The following is a 19,678-nucleotide window of genomic DNA, read 5'->3' on the forward strand; positions in this document are numbered from 1 at the left end:
ACACCATTAGGCAATAGGAGAGGCCAAAACCAAAAAAACAAACAAACAAACAAAAAAGAACAAATTCAGTACAGTGCTGTGTTAAACATAAACTACTAAAAATATAAAGGAAAGCAACATTTTTCTTCTGCATAGTAAAGTTTCAAAGCTGTATTGTCAGTGTTCAGCTGCAAACTTTTGTAAGGTTTTGAAAGAACAACTATAATGTTTTGTTCAGAGTTACAAACAGCGCATATTTCAGAGCTATGAACAACTCAGTTCCCGAGGTGTTCGTCACTCCGAGGTCCTGCTGTATTTGCTGAAATCACAGCACTATTTCTGGCTTATTTCCCTGATGGAGGAACAGCGCCAGGAGGCAAACACTGCCCACCCATTAGATCTGTACCAATTCTAGGTTTATAGTGATTTGCTTGATGAAACGGTTTGGGGGAGGGGGAAGAGGGAAGGTGGCAGCTGTTGCTGAGCTTTGCTGTGTGTCCTGGGTACCACGTGGCCAGAGAGGAGGTGCTAACCCCAAGGATTCCCATTTCCTCCATAACTGGAAGTGGAGGCACCAGATGTGGCAGCATTAGAGAGGCAAAGAAGCTTTAATCCCAGCCCAGCCATCCACGTGAGGCCCCCCCTTCCCTCCCTCGCCTCCTGCTTAAGGCTTCCATGTCAGGGCAGCCCTGTGCTTAGATGGGGGTGGGGGATACCTGGGAGGGTGAAGCCAGACCAGCTCTGACAGTTACGTGGGTTCCACAGCACAGAGGCTTTAACAGGTTATATAATATACTTGTCTTGAGAGAATTAATGGAGTAGAGTCTAAGGGCTCCTATGATTGGAACCAAAAATATACTGTCTTTAAACAAAGCCATCCCCTTCCCCCGTGGCTTCATTCACAGAGGACTTTTAGAATGCAGATTTGAACAATGCTCTGGCAGAAATTAACACTAGTAAAGCACTGAGACATATTTATTTTGAGGACCTGGCACCTCCTATCACTGGCTATAAATGACAGGCTCTGAGATCTAATTTGAGACTCTGAGGAGAAGGTGTAAACCAGATTGGTAACCTGTGCTATCCTTGGAAGGGATATTTAGGGCACTTTACCATGCGCACAACCCCCTTATCCCCAACCTCTCTCACCCACACACACACTCACAATCACAAAGGTTGGTAGCATTAAGGAATGAAGGTGCTTAAAGCTCTCTATTCAAAATTAAACAAACAAACAAACAAACAGCCCGGTGGAAGGTGGGGCCCACTCTGAGCCCAACTGGGCTTGCTGTTTACTCTCCAAACAATCCTAAAGCTAGGGCAATCTTGCACAGTACAAGGCAACCACAAAGCAAAGTTATGCTCCGCTTTCCTCCAAAATTATGCTCCAATCATTCCCAACCCCTCCAATATCCATAAAACAGTTGCTAAATAAGCCAAGAGAATCAGCAGCCAGGATGTGCATGTAGAAATAATCACAGTTGTTCCCCTAATAGCAAAGAGCCCCCTGGGGAAAGCAAGCTGCCTCTCATTAAAGAACAAAGACATGTTTCCTTACCAGTTCACCATCATAGCTGCATTGTTTTCTGCAATGAATGGCAGCTCCCCTCTTGCCTTCAAAACTACCAAGAAAAAGATCCAGAGGATGTATGGGGGCATCTCCTAGAAACTCGCCCTGATCCCGGGAGAAATAAAAAATCCAAAGCAGGCAGTGGACACTCCAGGGTATCAGCTCTGGGCCACTTTCTCTTCTCCGTTTTACCGTGGTAGGCACCTTGGACTCCTCAACCTAAGGGAAACAGCAGAATCCTCGGAGGGATCAAAAAGTTTGTGCCCAGAAATCCCCTCCCCTCCCCTCCCTAAGATTTAGGCTAATAAATTACGGTTTTCCAACGTCAAGAATTTTTTTAATGTCCCAGGTTGCATCTGGGCAGGCTGGATTCTGATTGCAGGGTGGATCGCAAAGAGCAGGACACAGATTGTAACCAGGGATTAGCAAAATACAAAAATCCGATTTTACACAGGGAAAGCATCAGTCAGTGATGGCTTTTCTGTACTTCATCAAGCTCACAGTAGGCTGGTAATCAGGGTTACTTGTGATCGGATGTTTAAGACATTTCTCCTTTGTACAGAACTGTTGAATGTGGGGGGCGCGGGTTTGGGGAGGGAGCGGAAGACGGAAGAATATTGCACAAATCCAACAGTTTGGATCCTTTGGATATATTTTGGACCACATGTCAAACTGCACAACCCCTCCAATTGCATGGGGGGAAATGTTTGGGTATATAAAAATTTTACACACCCTTTATGCTATCGCTTCAAGCGGATGCCTTTTAGAAAGAGGTAAAATCTGCATCTGCACCAGTCTTACTGGATCCTACTGATTTTTGCACTCAGCTCCCCAAGTTCTGCCTGAAAAAAAGATACTCTGCTAGTTAGATTGCACCAAAAAAATCTTGGAATCTGGCACATTTTAGCACTGGCATGCTGCAAAAACCCTGATCCTCCTAATCTTGGCACTCAAGCCCCCAAATTCTACTGGCTATATAGAGAACAGGGCTGCCACAAAAAAATTCCCCATGTAGCAGTGTTGCAAAAAACCAGAACAAAGCCCCAGTACTTCCACTTCCTACATAAAGAACACATCCAGCCACTTGTATGTATCGAAATATTCCTGCAAATAAACAAATAAAGAGAGAACAAGTCCAGCCACTTCTGTTGCACCAAAGATCTTGGATTTTTGCACATTGCAGCACCACAGCACTACAAAAACCCAGACCCAAAACATAGATTGTGCTGGATTTTGCCAATTTTTGCACTCCTGCCCCAAATTCCAATATCTAAATACAGAACACAGCCAGCTGCTCTACCTGTACCAAAAAATTACAGACCCTGGGTGTATCCTGAGGCAAGTGTGGTCTGGTGCAACAACGACACAATAACACAGATCTGACATACCTGTATTCTGCCAGAACCTGCCATTTTCTTTTCACCCCAGGCCTCAGCCTACAGGTGTAGCCACCATTCTACCACTGGTAAAAGGGCCCTTGATGTATCCAGACTCATAGCATATGAAAAACATGTATCTGGTGTCTGGATCACTGTTCCCTCTAAGCTGTGCGCGTGTGCACGCGCACACAGAGCCTAAACCCCACACACACGGCTAAACACCACGAGCACAAACATTTGCACAGAAGCACAAAAATTTGCACAGCATAAATTTTTTATGCACACGACCTGTCAAAAATTAGAGGGAACATTGGTCGGGATCCCACTGGAGCCTGCCAATTTTTAGCCATATTCTTTCTCCAAAATTCTATTATCTAAATGATTTTTTTTAAATGTAGCAACTTCTAATCCATCAAAAAATCTTAGCCAATGTCTCCTAAAGGATGGGCTGCATCGTGGGAAGGATGTAAATGGGTCATGGGATCAGTGTGGAGGAGAGGCCCGGGGCAGGGGAGTTGGAGAGTTAGCCTGCCCAGCACTTCACGCTGCACAAGTAGCTTCTGTCTCATGGGACTGGGCCTAGCAACCCCCCTTTGGGTGTTGTGACCTGGTACACAGGGTCACAGTGCCACTCAAGTTTGACCTGGCTGTTCCTCTCCCATGACAGAGGAGTGGTCAAGCCATACCTGAGTGGTACTGCAAGGGATGGCATAGGTCAAACCTGAGTGGCACTGACACCAAATGGGCAGGTCGCAATGCCACTCACTCAAATATGTCCCAGCCGCCCCTCCATCAGGACAGAGTGATGCTGTGACCTTGTGTGCCAGGTTGCAACTCCCAGAGCAGGGAGTTAGGCCCAGCCCTGTAAGAAAGGAGTCATCACTGTGGGATGAGTGCAGAGCAAACTCTTCAAATACCAGACCCCCACACCTTGGGGCATTCCCTCTGCACCTCTCTGGGAGTAGGGTTGTGGTGCTAGGGTAGAGGATGCTGCTGCAGATGGTCAGAAGCCTCTCAGCAGGGTGAGGAGGTGGCGGTGGAGGAGGACACTGGCCTATGATTTTGCCCTCCCCCATTAAATTTGGATCCTGGATAGGTCGTAAAAAAATACAAAATGCAGTTGTTTGGTTGCCTTACTAAAATGTTTGGGAACCACTGATGTAGACCCTCTGCAACTTGGCACAGTTGCAGCACAAAATCACATAGCCAGCACTTGGATCCAGCTATATCAGCTCTAAGACCAAAAATTCTACCAGCTAAGTACAGAAAAAATGCAGCAGCTCCATTTATTCTTTATTATTAATTATTTCTTATGATTACTGATGTTGAGAATGGCATCCCACTGTTATAGGCTCTGTACAACCATTTAACAAAAATAGTTCTTGTCCCAAAGAGCTTAAGTCTTAAAGGGAAATCCTGGCCCTACTGAAGTCAACGGGAGTTTTGCCATTGACTTCAGTGTGGCCAGAATTTCACTCTAAGTGTAATGCTAGAGCCAACAGGTGGATACAATAAATGGCTGGGATGAGCCCAAGGTAACAATGAGACAATACCAGTCAGCATAATAAGTAGTGGTACAGAGCATCAGCTTCTCCCCATCCCCAGTTGAGTTTTTTGCAGGCATTGTGGCTGCTGAGAAAATGCAAATTTCATGGGAAGCTTCCTCCATGTGTAAGAGCAGTGCGAAAGAGTGTACTGTCCCTTTAAGGGACAGTACAAAGCCAACAGCTGCCCCCCACCCCAATCCCCTCAAGCTGGGAAAGGGAACTGACTGCTACCCCCATCTCGGGAAATGAAGGTGGGGCATACTTGCAGTGCCACACTGGACCACAAGGGGCATGTGGGAATAACCCACACCTTTACAGGCAGCATGGGAGAAAGTGCAGAGGTACTTATTGGAAAACTGAACAATGGGCAAAACTGGCATCTTTGGTGGAGTGGACATGGGGGGACCAATGTCTCAATACTATGTAAGAAATGACAGGTAGGGTGTGAATCAGCCATGACTGGCCTTTCAAATGAAAACAAGTACTTTGGGTTTTGTAATTTGTAATTTAAAAAAAAATGCAGCCAGGTGTAGAGCACCAAAAAATCCTGCATACCAGGTGTGGGATTATCACAAATCAATGTGTATAGGAAATTATCCAGTTATAGGGATATGCTACCTCATTTTACAGCAGACCTTCTCCCAGCCCCTCTCCCCAGCACTCTTCCAGGATCCTTTTCACAAGAAAGTGAGAAGCCAGAAGAGAGCCCTTCCCTGGGCACAAGGGTTGAGACACTCTTTCAGGTAGATGGGTCCTGAGCTTTTTAGGGGTTTATAGGTCAAAGTGAAGAGCTTAAATTTATCTGGAAAGCCATAAGCAGCCAGTGCAGATCAGGGAGCACCTATTGTATATGCTCAAAGACAGCTACTCTGCTTACCAGGCAAGTCACCACATCCAGCATCAGTTTCAATCACTGGGTGGCTTTAAAGGGTTGCCACGTGTCGAGTACATCACAGTGGTCTTAGAGAGGGTTTATAGGAGCAGAAAACAGCACTAGGTGGGCAGCTGCATGAGGAGGAGTCAGGCAGGCTTCTTAAATTGCACCGCTCTTCTCCTGCCCCAACAAGGTGAAGAGTCTTTCTACACTGGGGGCAGCAGTGTGGCAGTTTCCACACTGCTCTTCCTCCAGACTCTGCTGGCCTCTCCCAGCTACTATAACCACTTCCGCACGGAGACCATTAGAGACAGAGGCAGCCTTTACACCTCAGAATAGTATCAGCAGTCACAGGTAGCCGGAACTATTGTACCCCCACAGCCTCATACCCCACTGCGAGCTTACACAAATTGGGGTTAGATGCCAGATCTCTGATATGGCAGGTCCACATCTCAGGCTTGGTCTACACAACACAGCTTTGCCGCATAGTTCTGTTGGTCAGGTGTGTGAAGAGGTGTGCGCCCTGACTGACATAGGTGTGCTGGCAGAAGTCCCTTTGGTAGATACAGTTGCACCAGCAAAACTGTGAGTTTGCTGGTACAGCTTATTTTGCACAGAGGGGCTGGAATGAATTATACTGGTGCAAAGCACAGTTTTGCTGATATAAACTGTACCCACAGTAAGAGCATTTTGGCAGCATAACATACCAGTATAGCTATACTAGCAAAACCATAGACAATTAACCACACTGTGTCTCACAAATAATCTGCCTATTCTAACTACTCAGCTGTGCTGTCTGTAAAATATGGCCATACATGCACATGTAAGATAGCTTCACTGTGTTATACATCCTCCTTTAGAGCTGGTCTGCAGAGGATAACGATCATTGCATGCTACCAAATATAATATTTGTAGTTAGTCCTTTAGCTCAAGTGGTAAAGGTCTATGCTGCACTTGTCTCTGAAGAAAATACATTTTGGGGGCATGGCCAAAAATGCCAGGATCTGGCAGAATTCAGCAGTTTTATCACATGATTAAACCAATCTATACTGGAATAAGAGTGGCTCTACTTGTCCTCTATTTCGACGGTAAAGTTGTAAGTATGGAGCAAATTATTAGCTGGATCAAATTGTAGGATGTGGTTGTTGAAATTGCGCACCAGAGTGTGTCAGCATCTTGGTTTTTCTGATGGAGTAGGAGGTCAACAATAGTCTATATTTGGGTAGAGGGATTTGTACATTGGGAGGCCAAAAATTGCCTGGATCCAGGTCCACATACAGGTTTTTGCAGCAGTCTTGTGCCAGGACTGGTCAGGTTCTAGATTTATCTGGCATATTAGGAGAGGAGCTATGGACTGTCTGTTTTGGCAGTGCATTGTGGGGTCTTGAGTCCAAATATCAGCAGGATTTGATAGGTCCCAGGGATGGCACAGGGATGGATGCAAAGAGATCTAGAATGTATTGGTGCAGTCAGAGCAGCTGTATGTGTTCTCTGTGTAGATGGTGGAATTTGGAGTCTTGTGTGCCAAAATGAGAAGGATCCAGCTTGATCTATGTCAGGATTGTCACACAGAGGCAAAATAGACACCAGTAACAACTTAAAAATAAAATAAAATAATTTAAAAAATAATTAATTAATTTTAAAAGAAGACTGGCGCCAACATTTAGTAAAGACATGCAGCTATAGTCTTCACACAGTGCCACCTAGTGACCAAACATTGTAATACAGTTTAAACTTTCCATCAGCTCTCCCTCTTTCTTTTTTCTTTTCTGCATTTTAACAATTTCTAAAACTGTTTTTTTTTAACTTACTTTTCTCAACATACATCTGTCTGTTACTCATCTCTAAATCATACTTTTTTTTTCAACTATATGGCCAGAATGAGTAACAGTTGGTGGCTAGGCTGACTTCTATTTACAAGGGTTGTCTCTGGCAAGTTTGGAATAGGTGAATCTTTTTCTCCTAATTCCACACCTGCACTTTGTAGAGTTTATTCTGTGGATTTTTCAGCCTCTAGAACAAACTGAGGATGTTGACGGTTTCTATTGAACTCTCCATGGTCTGTCTCAATACTGTATAATCAGGGCAAGGTATTCTTTTCCTTTACAACAGCTGAAGTTCTCCATCCTTCTACTCTATCCACTTTGACACAAACAGGCAATTCTCTGAGTGCATCCGATGAAGTGAGCTGTAGCTCATGAAAGCTTATGCTCAAATAAATTTGTTAGTCTCTAAGGTGCCACAAGTCCTCCTGTTCTTTTTGCGGATACAGACTAACACGGCTGCTACTCTGAAACCTGTCATCAGTTATAAAAGTGTTCATAAGCTTTTTCTGCTTGTTGATCTGATTTGGCTACTTTTTTCAGGTCTGGCCACTCTGGGGCTAGATTGTTTTCCAGGGTTGGAACAGTCCTGAGTTTCCTTCCCATCAGGAGCTGGGTAGGGCTATAGCCAGTAGCTACTAACAGTAGAGACTTGTTGCTCAGTAGAGCAAGGAATGGATCTTCCTGCTTCAATATTTTCTTGGATATCTGTACAGCCCTCTCAGACTCTCCATTTGCTTGTGGGTAATGTGGGCTGCTAGTGATCAGTTCAAAACCACATTTGGTTTGGAATGACTGAAGTTCAGTTGTGGTGTGTTGTCTGTCACTAGTTGTTCTGATATACCAAAATTGGCGAATGTGCTTGTTATTTCTTGATAACACTACAATTTGTTGAATCTTTCAAATATATTATTTCAGTATATCTAGAAAAATAATCCACTACAACTAATGATATCCTCTAAATTCGCACAAATTTGGTGCTAGCCTTTTCCAGGATCTGTCGGGTATAGGTGTTGTTATTTGAGTCTCTTCGCACACATGTATCTGTAAAAAGTTCTCACATGCACATTCACTTGCCGGGCACTCCTTTTCATTCTATGCATATAATTTTTCTTCTTCTGTAAGTGTATGAGGGCAGAATGCAATTGGCTTCCATTCAGATCCATGTAGATGCAATAACGCACCACCGAGGCCATAGCTACTGATATCTGCACTGACCATTGTAGAATTTAACTACCTCAGTTCTAAAGATAATTTCTTTGCCCTTTGGAAGGCAGTCTCCTGATTTGGGCCCCAGAGTCAGGAAGTATTGGACCTTAGTTGTTCATTCAGTGGTTTTGTCACTGTAGAAAAGTCTTGCAGCTATCAACCATGATAGTTTACCATCTCCAGTATATGTCTCAGTTCTGGTACATTTGTTGGTGGATTCAGTTCTCTAATTACTTTTACTTTCTCGGGGATAGGACTAATTCCATCTTTGTTTATTAACTGGCCCAAAAATTAACTTTGGAAAACACACTTTTCTTTATTTAGCTTGAGTCAGGACTCAGTGGTTTAGGTCAGGACTTCACTGAAGATTTTGTTATGTTCTTCCATTGATGTGTTGTCCCTAAAAAGGATGACCCCATTTATGTTCTCTAATAGCTTTGCCATCTTTCTTGGGAAATTTTCAGGAACACTAGAAATCCTGAAATGCAATCTTTGAAAGCAAAATGTCTCAAATAGTGTGATGAATGGAGTCAGTTTAGCTCTTTCTCTCTGGCTAAATGAAATTGCCAATTTTTGTGCATTTACAGCATTTGCCTCCTTTATTTAAACAATCACCTCTTGTATTGTGATCTTTCCCACATTTTGTGCAGCTAGTCTGAAAAGTGTTTATATTTTGCCTAGGGCTCACCCCACATTGCCTTTGAGGATTGATTATAATTGGTTTTTGCAGTCGTTCTCTATCTCCTATTGTGATTCTGTTTGTAAGTTACTTCCTCTAGGTTTCTTTCTAGTGGCCACTGGCCTCTATTTGGATTTTTAATAGTCTCCAATTATCTTGCTATTTCTACTACTGTGTGAAGGGTTAAATCTTCCCTCATTTGCAGTTTCTCTGTCAGTCCCTTGTCTAAAATGCCAGTCAGTACTCTGTCTCTCATGTGCTCTTCCATTTTGTCTTCAATATCAGTTTTCTATCATGTCATACAAGCCTCTTATAAACAATTCCACAGACTCCCCAGGTTTTTGGACATGCTGGTAGAAACAGGCTCACTCATCAGCCACATTACATGGAGGTCATCAAGCACAGCCAGCACCACAGTGTGGCTCTCCTCTTCAAAGGTGAAGGATTTAAAGATGGGTTCCACTTCCCTGCCCGAAGCATAGACTAAGGAACACAACTGTACCAGACCCTTCTCCTTCTGGAGTTTAGTTGCAATGCAAAACCTGTAAATCAATCCTTCCAGTCAGGTCAGTCTGCTCCATCAAAGCTGAAGCTCTCTGGAGCATGAAACTTAGGCACTTTGACAAAATTCTGCTGTTTCTGTTCAGAAACCATGCCCGATTAGTCAGCCAGAGATAGAGGCAAAATGGATGCTAGCAACAGCTACAACTTTATGGTAAAAAAGAATGTAGACTGTCTCCAGTGCTAGCTAAAGATAGGCTGCAGTAGTCTTCATGCACCGCTGCCTACTGACAAAACAGCTCAAACTTTCCATCACAATCCATGTCTGAGATCTAGGATTTTGCAGGGCTCTGGTGCTAGAGCATGCCAAATTGTGTGGTGCTCTAGGAGTGGTGGGAAGTATTCTGTGATTGTGGGGTGGAATGTCAGTGGGATCCAAATTCTGGATCCAGGTTTTTGCAGTGCTGCATCACTGGAACACGCCATAGTTTAGACATGTTCAATGTAGTAGGAGTGTCTGGTCATGTTTCCTTAGTAGAAATCTGGAGGTTTGGCTGCAAAAATTGTCAGGATCAGGTTGGATCCTAGTAGCAGATCTTGTTTTTTGCAGCATTGTACTGCTGGAATGTGTTGGTTCTGGACCTATTTGATGCACTAAGACCAATTGGATTTACTCTTTATTTTGGTGGTGGAATTTGGGGCCCAGGACTCAAAAATTGGCCAGATCTAACAGAATTCATGTCACCTATCCAAATTTCTGCAGCCTTGTGGCACTGGAACATGCCAGATTCTGAAACTTTTTAATACAGTAGGAGCAGTTCATTGTGTTGTTTAATTATGCAGTGTCATTCTGGAGGCATGTGTACAAACATCAGCAGGATGTATGTTCCGGATCCTGGTTTTTCCAGCATTGCAGAGCTAGGCTGCATGGAAGACCAGACATTTTTGGTGCAGTGGAAATGGCTGAGTGTGTTCTCTCATTTGGTGATAGAATTTGAGGACTTGGGCACAGAAATCAGCAGGATCCATCAGTTTCAGGCATGGTCTGACTTTTTCCCACCACTGCATTTTTCTCCTTCTAGGTGAATACACTATTATGACTGCACATTTTCACCTGAAAAGAAAGATTGGTTATTTTGTCATCCAGACATACCTTCCATGCGTTATGACCGTGATCTTATCGCAAGTGTCCTTTTGGCTAAACAGAGAGTCTGTTCCTGCTAGAACTGTCTTCGGTGAGTATTTCACTTCTTTGTGGTGGTTATGAAAGGATTGTCTTACTCAAAGGGGTGACTGTATAAGGAAATAGTTTACTATGATCTATTTCTATTCCTGGTGATTTCAGTTCCCCCTACTTCTGAACCAATTTAAACCATAGGCTCTCTTCCTACCATGTTTCCAAGTCCTTTGATTCAGCACTGACGAAAATTACACAAGAATTAAGTGTGGGTTGGTGAGGGAAGAAGAAATAAAATCTGTGTGTTTTTATTTTAATGGGGGAGGGGTTAATACATCTCTAGACACAGCAATGAAAACACTGATTTTTCTTCAAAAGTTTTAGTGTGTCTGTGTTTCAAGGTGCTGATCTAGATGAATCATAAAAGAGGTTAATTAGTGCCAATTAATTTGTACTGATGATAATAGGGGTGTTATTATCATCAATACAAATTAATATAATTACTCATTTACAAACTGTATCCATATTACAGAATGTTTAATATGTAAAATCCTTTTGGGATCGCTAAACAACTTGAATTATCACAAGAAGATTGCTTGTAAGCAGGAAGTAAACACCCAAGACTGATGCATTACGAAAACGCAGTGGCTGGGAAAGGGAGGAGTGCAAAAATCAGTTTTGTCCAAAAGACAGTTTTCCCACTAGTAACAGGGAGCCAAATCTTGCTATTGATTTTTATACAGAACTCTCCACTGACATCAGTCAGGCATTTTGCTTTAAAATCAGTAGTATGAGATGGGCCAGGACAACACAGAGACTACCTACCATGATGCCAAAGGATTGGGGACCTACTTCCATTCTGTTACACCTTTTAAAATCCCGTGATATCAGTGGAAATTTGGGATTTACACAGGTGTAACTGACAGTAGAATTTACTCCTTTGAGTACAAACTGGAAGGCGAAGACTTTTCTGAGTGGAATCAGTAACAATTTTGTTATTAATATCAGTGGCAGCAGGATCGGACACCTACAATGGTTGGGAATTAATTATTGAAAATAATTTATGTTGGTTTTTTATCTCTGAATATTGAAATCTTGCCTTATTACTGCAGTTACTGCTAATTAGTTTAGTTATTACAATCCTAGTAAAGTGACTTCCAAGTTTCTCTTTATTACCTGTGATAATTGTTAGGTTGTTCTACAAAGTTCATGCTCTATATTGGCTGAAATCCAGAAGGAAAAAGATTATAGGATTTACATGGATCTTTCCACAAACATATCCCTGCAAGTATTAGAAAGTCCAAAGATTACAATAATTCCTCAGTACACAGATAGCAGATTTTGTAATGTACTTCTTTATAAATGAGGGCTGCTATAAACGTACCACATATCAACATGAATGAATAAAATAAGTAAGATTCTGATTAACACCACTAATCTTTATGCATACAATTTTTAAAATGTTCTTTCAATATGTAGAAATTGAAGATGAGCTGGGTGCCCCAGAAGTCAGAAATAAGGTCCTCAGGGCAGGGACCTTGTTTTTCTATTGATCACCAAAGTACCATGCACTTCTAAAATGTTATACAAACAGTTATTTCCTTACGACTGCTTAGGCATCAGGGCCTAAGTCACAAAACATTCCAAGTCTCATGCAGAACCCTAAACTTATTTTTTTTTCTTTTTAAAGGAGTAACTACAGTCCTTACCATGACCACCTTAAGTATCAGTGCCCGCAACTCCTTGCCAAAAGTGGCCTATGCGACTGCAATGGACTGGTTTATAGCTGTGTGTTACGCCTTTGTATTCTCTGCGCTGATTGAATTTGCAACAGTCAACTATTTTACAAAGAGAAGCTGGGCGTGGGATGGCAAAAAAGCTTTGGAAGCTGCAAAAATCAAGGTTCTTAATTTATACTTTTTGAATGACTAGAATAAGAATCAGTTACCTTGCACAGCACAAATAACTGACTGTACAATTTGCCACTGCTCCATAAAAATGGATTTAATTCACTCGTGTCACACTGTCACTGCTCTTCAAATGATAACTTGCAGGGCATACTGGGGTTTTTTTAATGCATATGCTGTCGGGTAGAATAGGAAACATTCATCTCTACTGTACATATGAACTGATCTGTGTTTGGAAGTATGACTGCGAGGGAGTTAAATGTATGTTACAACTAGAGCTGGGTAAAACTTTTGGGGCAAATATTTTATTCACTGAAAATACAATTTCAAGTTGACCAAAACTGTTCACAAATTCATTCTGAATTCGGCAAATAGTTTCAGCTGAAAAAAAAATCAAAACACTTTGTTTCATTTTCTTCAAAACAAGCATGTTTTCATTTCAGAACCATGTTCCCTTTCAAAATATGCTTAGTTTTTTTTAAAAAAGGTTAAAAAGAACCCCAAACTTTTTTCATTTCATTGATAGCATCTACTGTTTTATTTTTTGCATCAACCTGAAACCATTTTTTTCCTACAGTCCCAACGCCAATACGAAAAATCAGTTACAGCATTAATAGCTCTAATTACTATGGATTTTGTTCAGTGAAATTCAGAATTTAAACAAAGGTAGCATAAAATTAATATAGATAGTCCATTCCTGCTGTTATTGAGTCAGTGGGAAAACTCGCATTGAGTTCAGTGAATCAGGATCCCACAATAATCACCATAAATGCAACACAAACAAAAAAACAGCATGAAACCATGAACACTTCAACTGCAATATAGCCAGAGTTATTACAAGTGTAGGCCCTGTGTGCAAATACTGAGACTATTTAATGCTTACAAGCATAACTTTATTCACAGGAGTAATCCTGTCAACTTCATTGAGACTACTCCCATGTGAAAGTTACATGTATAAGTATTTTCAGCATCAGGACTTTACTGGGAACTTTACTGGTGACTATTGTCAGGAATAAGGGCTATTCTAATGAATTTTTTCAAATGATCCCATAAAGAAAAATCCTATTTGCAGGCAATATACCTTACATCAATCCCCTGTGAAATAACTAAATACCAAGCCAAAAGCTACAAAGGACCCCAGTGCTCTCCACATGTTGTTTCCTTTTGTCAGTGATGTGATGTTAGTGACTTGGCAGCCATCCTGGAACCCTGGGACATCAGCAGTAGCTAAACTTTTCTTTTTCATGGTTTTTAAATTTACTTGTGCAAACCCAGGGTAGTGTTTAATTTGTAATGAAAGAGGTGCCTGGGTTCAAGCAATTGCGTGCCGGGGCTCAACCAGTTTTTTTTCCACTTTCAGACCTAATGCAGCAAGCACAGAGGTGCTGGGGCTCAGCCCTGGCAAGCGTGGCACAATTTAAGCACTGACCCAGGGCGAGGATCACATTGATAAAGGATTCTGCTCATTGACATGCTAGTCTGAGACCCAGTCCTGCAGGCCTTGTTCAGTGTTCACTGACGTCAGTGAAAGTTTTGTCTGAGTAAGGGCAGCAAGATCAGGACATAAACAGTTTGTTGGGATTTGAAATGAGAACAGCTAGTGAACAGTTTATGTGATTGACGACTAAACTGACATTTTTGTTTAATCCCTGAGAAAACGTTTTCACCTGCCTTCTACACTAAATGGCATTTCCTTATTTATATTACAGAGGAAAGAACGTCAATTACTAGGAAACAAATCAATTAATGCTTACAGTGCTGGAAGGACAGCCCCCATACCAAACGTACCAAAGGACTCAGCCCCGTCAGTCATCTCAAGCGCTGCAACTGTTGCAGTGAAATCTGCAGAAGAAAAGCCTGCTGAAAGCAAAAAGACTTATAACAGCATCAGTAAGATTGACAAAATGTCCCGAATAGTTTTTCCAGTATTGTTTGGAACTTTTAATTTAGTCTATTGGGCCACGTATTTGAATAGGGAACCCGTTATTAAAGATGCTACTTCTCCAAAATAAACTGAAGGACTCCAAAACCACACGTGAGCCATATTAATAAAGCAAACACTACCACGGAGAATATGAAGTCCAGAAAACTTTCTATATTTGAGCAATATTCTTCAGGAAGTTTTTGCATGTTTAATAATATGTACAAATAATATTGCCTTGATTGTTTCTACATGTAACATCAGATGTTTCAGAGACAGTGACATTAATAATTACAGCCATCGATCTTTTTAGAAGAACAGAAGTGAAGACATAGAACATGGCTTCTATGCTGCACAGTATCTTACATTGATAGTTTATAAATAAAGTAAGTTATATTTTTAACTGTTCAAGTGTATTACATATCTGAAGTTTTTATATGTCCAAAGTACATCATACATACTTAGGCGTAACCTATATTTTACAGAAATGCTCCATTATTGTCATCTGATAGGGTACCGTGAATAATGCAGGTTGTAAATGTAATAATTCTCATGTAGAGTCACATTCCACCACCCTTACTCTCTCCAAGTAGCACCTTATTCCACAACTCACCCCATCAATCCAGATTCTCAGCCAGTAGAAATTGACATAGTACCTAGTGCTGAATGGAACTATGCTAATTTACACCACCTGAGAATCTGGGTCATAGATTTTTGTGGGACTGCTTGAGGAGCAAGGTGCTACTCAATGTAAATAAAGGTGATAGAATCTTATGCTTGGGGGGGGCGAAGAGTCAGTTTTTTCACACTCCAACTACGTTTTTCTCTGGTAATTCTCATTTTTTATTGCAAAACTTAGGCATGCATTGCACAAAAGTATCTTTAAAAATAGACTAAGAACATACTGTGCAGATAAAACATGAATGTCCTTAACATATACTTTCATTAGGGTAACATAACCAGAGGTTGACCAACATCTTCCATTGAAGAAGATGATGTTGTATGAACAAAGATGCCTCTGAAATAATGATTATTTCTTATTCCCAAAAACAAGAAAACAATCACCCAACACAAAAAGGGTTGTCAGAGAAAGAAAACCACTCTTCATGACAGCCAGGTCTTCCAGAGACAATACGGGCATTTTGGTTTTTGCCTGAAACTTTTCAATAACCTCCTTGCTGCTGCCCATGTGTTTTGCTTCAACCATGAATAAGAAAGTGTAATTTGAGTTTTCAACTTTTTTTTTAGAAGTCTGGCATGACTGCTCCATTGCTCCAGTAGCTTTTGTAATTTACTCTTAATGTTTAAATAAAAAAAATGCATTCAATACTTGGTTGCAAAATGTCCTCCATTTCTGGCTTATTGTTTTGGGAAAACTTTGTCATACTGAATTTTTAGCTTTAAGTCAGCTAAGGACCTAATCAAGCAAACACACAGAAATAATGTTGTGGATACGAGTCCTCTCACTGATGCCAGTAGAGCTACTGAATATGTAAATACAGTTATTCATGACGTGGCAATGTTTGCAGAATCAGGCCCTGAGTCCATTCTGAATGTGTGTGTTGGGGAGGCTCTGCCCAACCCGTACTGCAGGCTTCTCCTTTCCCTAACAATTTTTGGCAAGTCCTTTTTAAGGATTCTACTCCATAGAGAGGTAATGGACAGGCCAGGGGTTGGAGAAGTGTCTGGAGTTCTCTGGCTTCTTCCTCATCTCTCCCCCATTTCACCACCCTAAAACTCCTGAAGGTAAACAGCAGATTATAAACAAAAGGGGTAGTAATTTTGGCGGCTCTAGCATCCGTGTTGCAGGATCGCATCTTTAGGGAGGTTCCAGGATGAACTTCAGGAACTGTGCTCTCTCAGAACCAGCAAGAGCCAACAGAGCCAAAGAGCAGAGTGGAAGCTATCAGAATAACAGTGGAGAGGAAGATGGTCCAGTGGTTAGGGTGGTAGCCTGAAACACAGGTGACCAGGATTCAATATCCTGCTCTGCTGTGTACTCTGCAGTGTTTTAACTGGAAAGATAGGGTGGTTTTAGTGGCTGGCCCTTGGCTCCTGCAAACGTCATGCATTTAAGGGGTCCTAGACATAAGGAGTACCCTGTTTTTTTCAGCATATAGCTGCAACCACTGGGGAGGAGGAAGGTGGAATGACAGTGACATGTGCTCGCAATTCTTACTCTTCTGTGTTCCTTACAGTGTGGTCTTGTGCATCCTCTCTCCTGGTGCCCAATATTTTGAGCACCAGGTTGCTCTACTACATCTGGGATCAAAGGGAATGGAAGAACGAGTAGGATATTCAGTGAGTGGCAACTCCAATGTTTCCTCTCCCTTATGTGGGTTATTCCTGTGCAGGAGTGAGTGGAGTCCAAAGAGGTCTTTTTGTTTTGGTGTGCTAATTCTTATGTTATAAAAAGAGGCTCAGTTTGATACTTTGGTGAAAGATGATTATTTTTAAATTATCCTTTCTTGGGCTCCTCACAATTACATTGAATGATCACTTACACTTTTTGGTTCTCATGCCTAAACTCAGTTCAAATACCTACCTCTCTGGGTACATTTCCTTAGATGAATAGTTGCCTTTACTTAGATGGAACTAGTCACATGCGTAAAGTTGCTCAAGTGATCAAGTGTTTGCAGGACTGAGCCCTTTGCCTGGTTTCTTTTTAGTATAAAGTTTCTAGGAGTTTGGTTGATGTTTAAAATATATGGGTGGATGGGTGTGAACTGCATTCTCCTACCCCCTCTATGCTTTAGAGAGGATTTACCTCTAGAGAAAGGTAAGAGGTGTTTAATATTAGAATACTGGTGGGAGTGAGGGAGGAAATATCTTGGGGTCTGAGGACAAAGTCTTGAGCATTAAAAAGAGAATATGTACAAGGACAAAAACAATTAATAACCACACCATAGGGGAGAGAGAAATTAACAGAGACTGCCTACAGTGGTGTTTAATCTATTAGTGACTAACGGTCACTTCACTTTAAGAAAATTAGGAAAGTTTATGGATGGTGCTAAGTCATTGAGAGTTTGAAGAATTGCAAGAACCTCCAAATGGACAGATGAAATTTACACTTGGGAAACTTTAAAATAATACACCTTGGAAAAAAGCTCACACTTTTCATATAGGCTGATGGGCTGTGGTGTAAGGTTAGAACACTAGCCTGGGGCTCAAGAGAGCAAGGTTCTGTTACTTCATCTTCCCCAGACTTCCTCTGTGAGAGAGATCCTCAAAATGAGGGGTGAACCCCCCTAGGAGAGACATTAGGAATGTTTGGGGGGGCATGGCAGGCCCTGGGCCACCCCCTCTGGGGTTGGGGAGGGAGGACCACCCAGCCTCGCTCCTCCCCCAGCTCTGCTTTGGCCCCACTCCAGTTATGGCCCCTGACCACAGCTCAGCTGCAGCTCCAACTCCAGCCTGGCCCTGGTCCCAGCCCTAGCCCCACCCCAAGCCCAGCCGCACCCCCTTGCTGTGGCTCCATTCCCAGATTTGTCCTCAGACTCATCCCCAGCCCAGCCTCAGCCCCTGGTCTTGGCTCCATTCCCAGCCCTGGCTCCAGACCTGCCCCCAGTTGCAGCCCCAGCCTCTTCCCCTTACCCCTGTCCACTTCCACCCCTGGGAGCCCCAGCCCTGGTTCCAGCGGGGGAACAGGGGTAAGGAGGGAAGTGACCCTGAAAAGTTTGGGGACCACTGCTCTATGATCTCTGGATAAGTCTCCTTGAATCTCAGGTTCCCGCCTGTGAAATGGGGATAACACCATGTCATTCCCTTGCAGGGGTGCTCTGAGACTAAAGACATTAAAAGACATCTGTAAGGTCCTAAGATGCTACGGCAACAGGCTTTTGAGGTGGAAATGTATCAGAGTTAGACTCGGCCTCATTAGCTGGGATAAAAGATTTGGCATCTTTATTGGTAGCTCAGTAAAAGATGTCTGCGCTGTGTGAAACAGCAGTTAAAGATAAATTACGAAATAGATATAATTTATTATATAGAACTGTCAAGATTATTCCCCACTCTGGCCCTTTGAGTGCAGAAGCTGGGGGCCTGCAAGGATTCTAAAAATTAATACTGGCCACTCCAGGCTTGTAGTACACTCCCAAGGCTACAGCTTTTCTCTGACCTTGGATTGGTAGATGCTGCCACCACCCAAGTGCAGAACCCTTTTGAGAGCCCAGGAAGGTGCACTTGGGAATTCCTTCCTGTGGGGTACCCTCAAGCCCTTTCACCCCCGCCCCCTCCGGGGAAGAGCTGAGAAAGAAAAAAAAAGAAAATCAGCTGTTGCCACCAGGTAATTAAACAACATGTGCACAAACCTCTTAAAACACAAAAATCCAATTCTGTTCTTAAAAAAGGTAAATTTTATTAATAAAAAAAGAAAGAAAATACATCTGGGAACTCAGGCTATTGCTAGATTTTAAAAGAGTAACTACAAGAATTAAGCATCAAGAATAGCTTTCTTGAGGACCAGCTTAAAGGTTACAAGCAAAACAAAAGCACCTGGGGTTAGCACAGAGGAATCCACAAGCCATAACAAAATAAAAGGAATAAACCTAATCGCGTCATCCTCGACATTTCCTGCTCTACTTACATATCTGGGGTTTTAATTGAGTAGTTTCTAGGTATGATACTGATGGTTTTTTCATAACTGGTCCAAGCTCTTACAGCATAGCTGCTGTCCTCTTCACCTCTCCCCAGGAGAACAACCACAGACAGACAAAACGGGAGTCTTTTTTCAATTTAAAAAAGTTCTAGCCTTCCCATTGGCTTTTTTGGCCAGGTGTCCACTCACTTCCTTTTACCTATGCATCACAGTGAGACTTTTTAAATCTTTGCAGGTAGAGCAATTAGAGAACAGCTACTAAGAGGAATTTTTATAGCTACTGGCTGTCTGGGTGTCCATAAAAGGAAGCTACCCCCCCTTCATTTATCACAAGAACTATAAATACTATGTCATTAAATAAAACAATAGTATGTCCTTTCATTGGGGTCTTGTTTTTAATAGCGGTCACTTCACTTTAAGATAGCAAATCTGGAATAGGTCCAGAGACAGCAAATGGTGTAGTTAAATGCACGAGGAAGAGGAAATCAGTATGGAAGAACAAAAGTGAGCATGAA

The 19,678-nt window shown here is 42.1% G+C and overlaps 1 protein-coding gene across 4 annotated transcripts in view; it reads left to right on the forward strand.

The window, feature by feature from the left end:
- Positions 1-15,838, forward strand: part of GABRA5 (gamma-aminobutyric acid type A receptor subunit alpha5) — an 86,211-nt gene extending 70,373 nt beyond the window's left edge. For all 4 annotated transcript variants that reach the window (XM_084637311.1, XM_084637312.1, XM_084637313.1 and 1 more), the window contains 3 exons: positions 10,644-10,796; positions 12,429-12,640; positions 14,355-15,838. In XM_084637311.1, coding sequence (XP_084493437.1) covers positions 10,644-10,796; positions 12,429-12,640; positions 14,355-14,657 — 668 coding nt within the window. In that variant the 3' untranslated portion in view covers positions 14,658-15,838. The remainder of the gene's footprint in view (positions 1-10,643; positions 10,797-12,428; positions 12,641-14,354) is intronic.
- Positions 15,839-19,678: the final 3,840 nt, after the last annotated feature.

This window comes from Lepidochelys olivacea (genome assembly GCF_965140295.1).
Source record: "Lepidochelys olivacea isolate rLepOli2 genome assembly, chromosome: 1".
In the NCBI taxonomy this organism is placed as follows: Eukaryota; Metazoa; Chordata; order Testudines; family Cheloniidae; genus Lepidochelys; species Lepidochelys olivacea.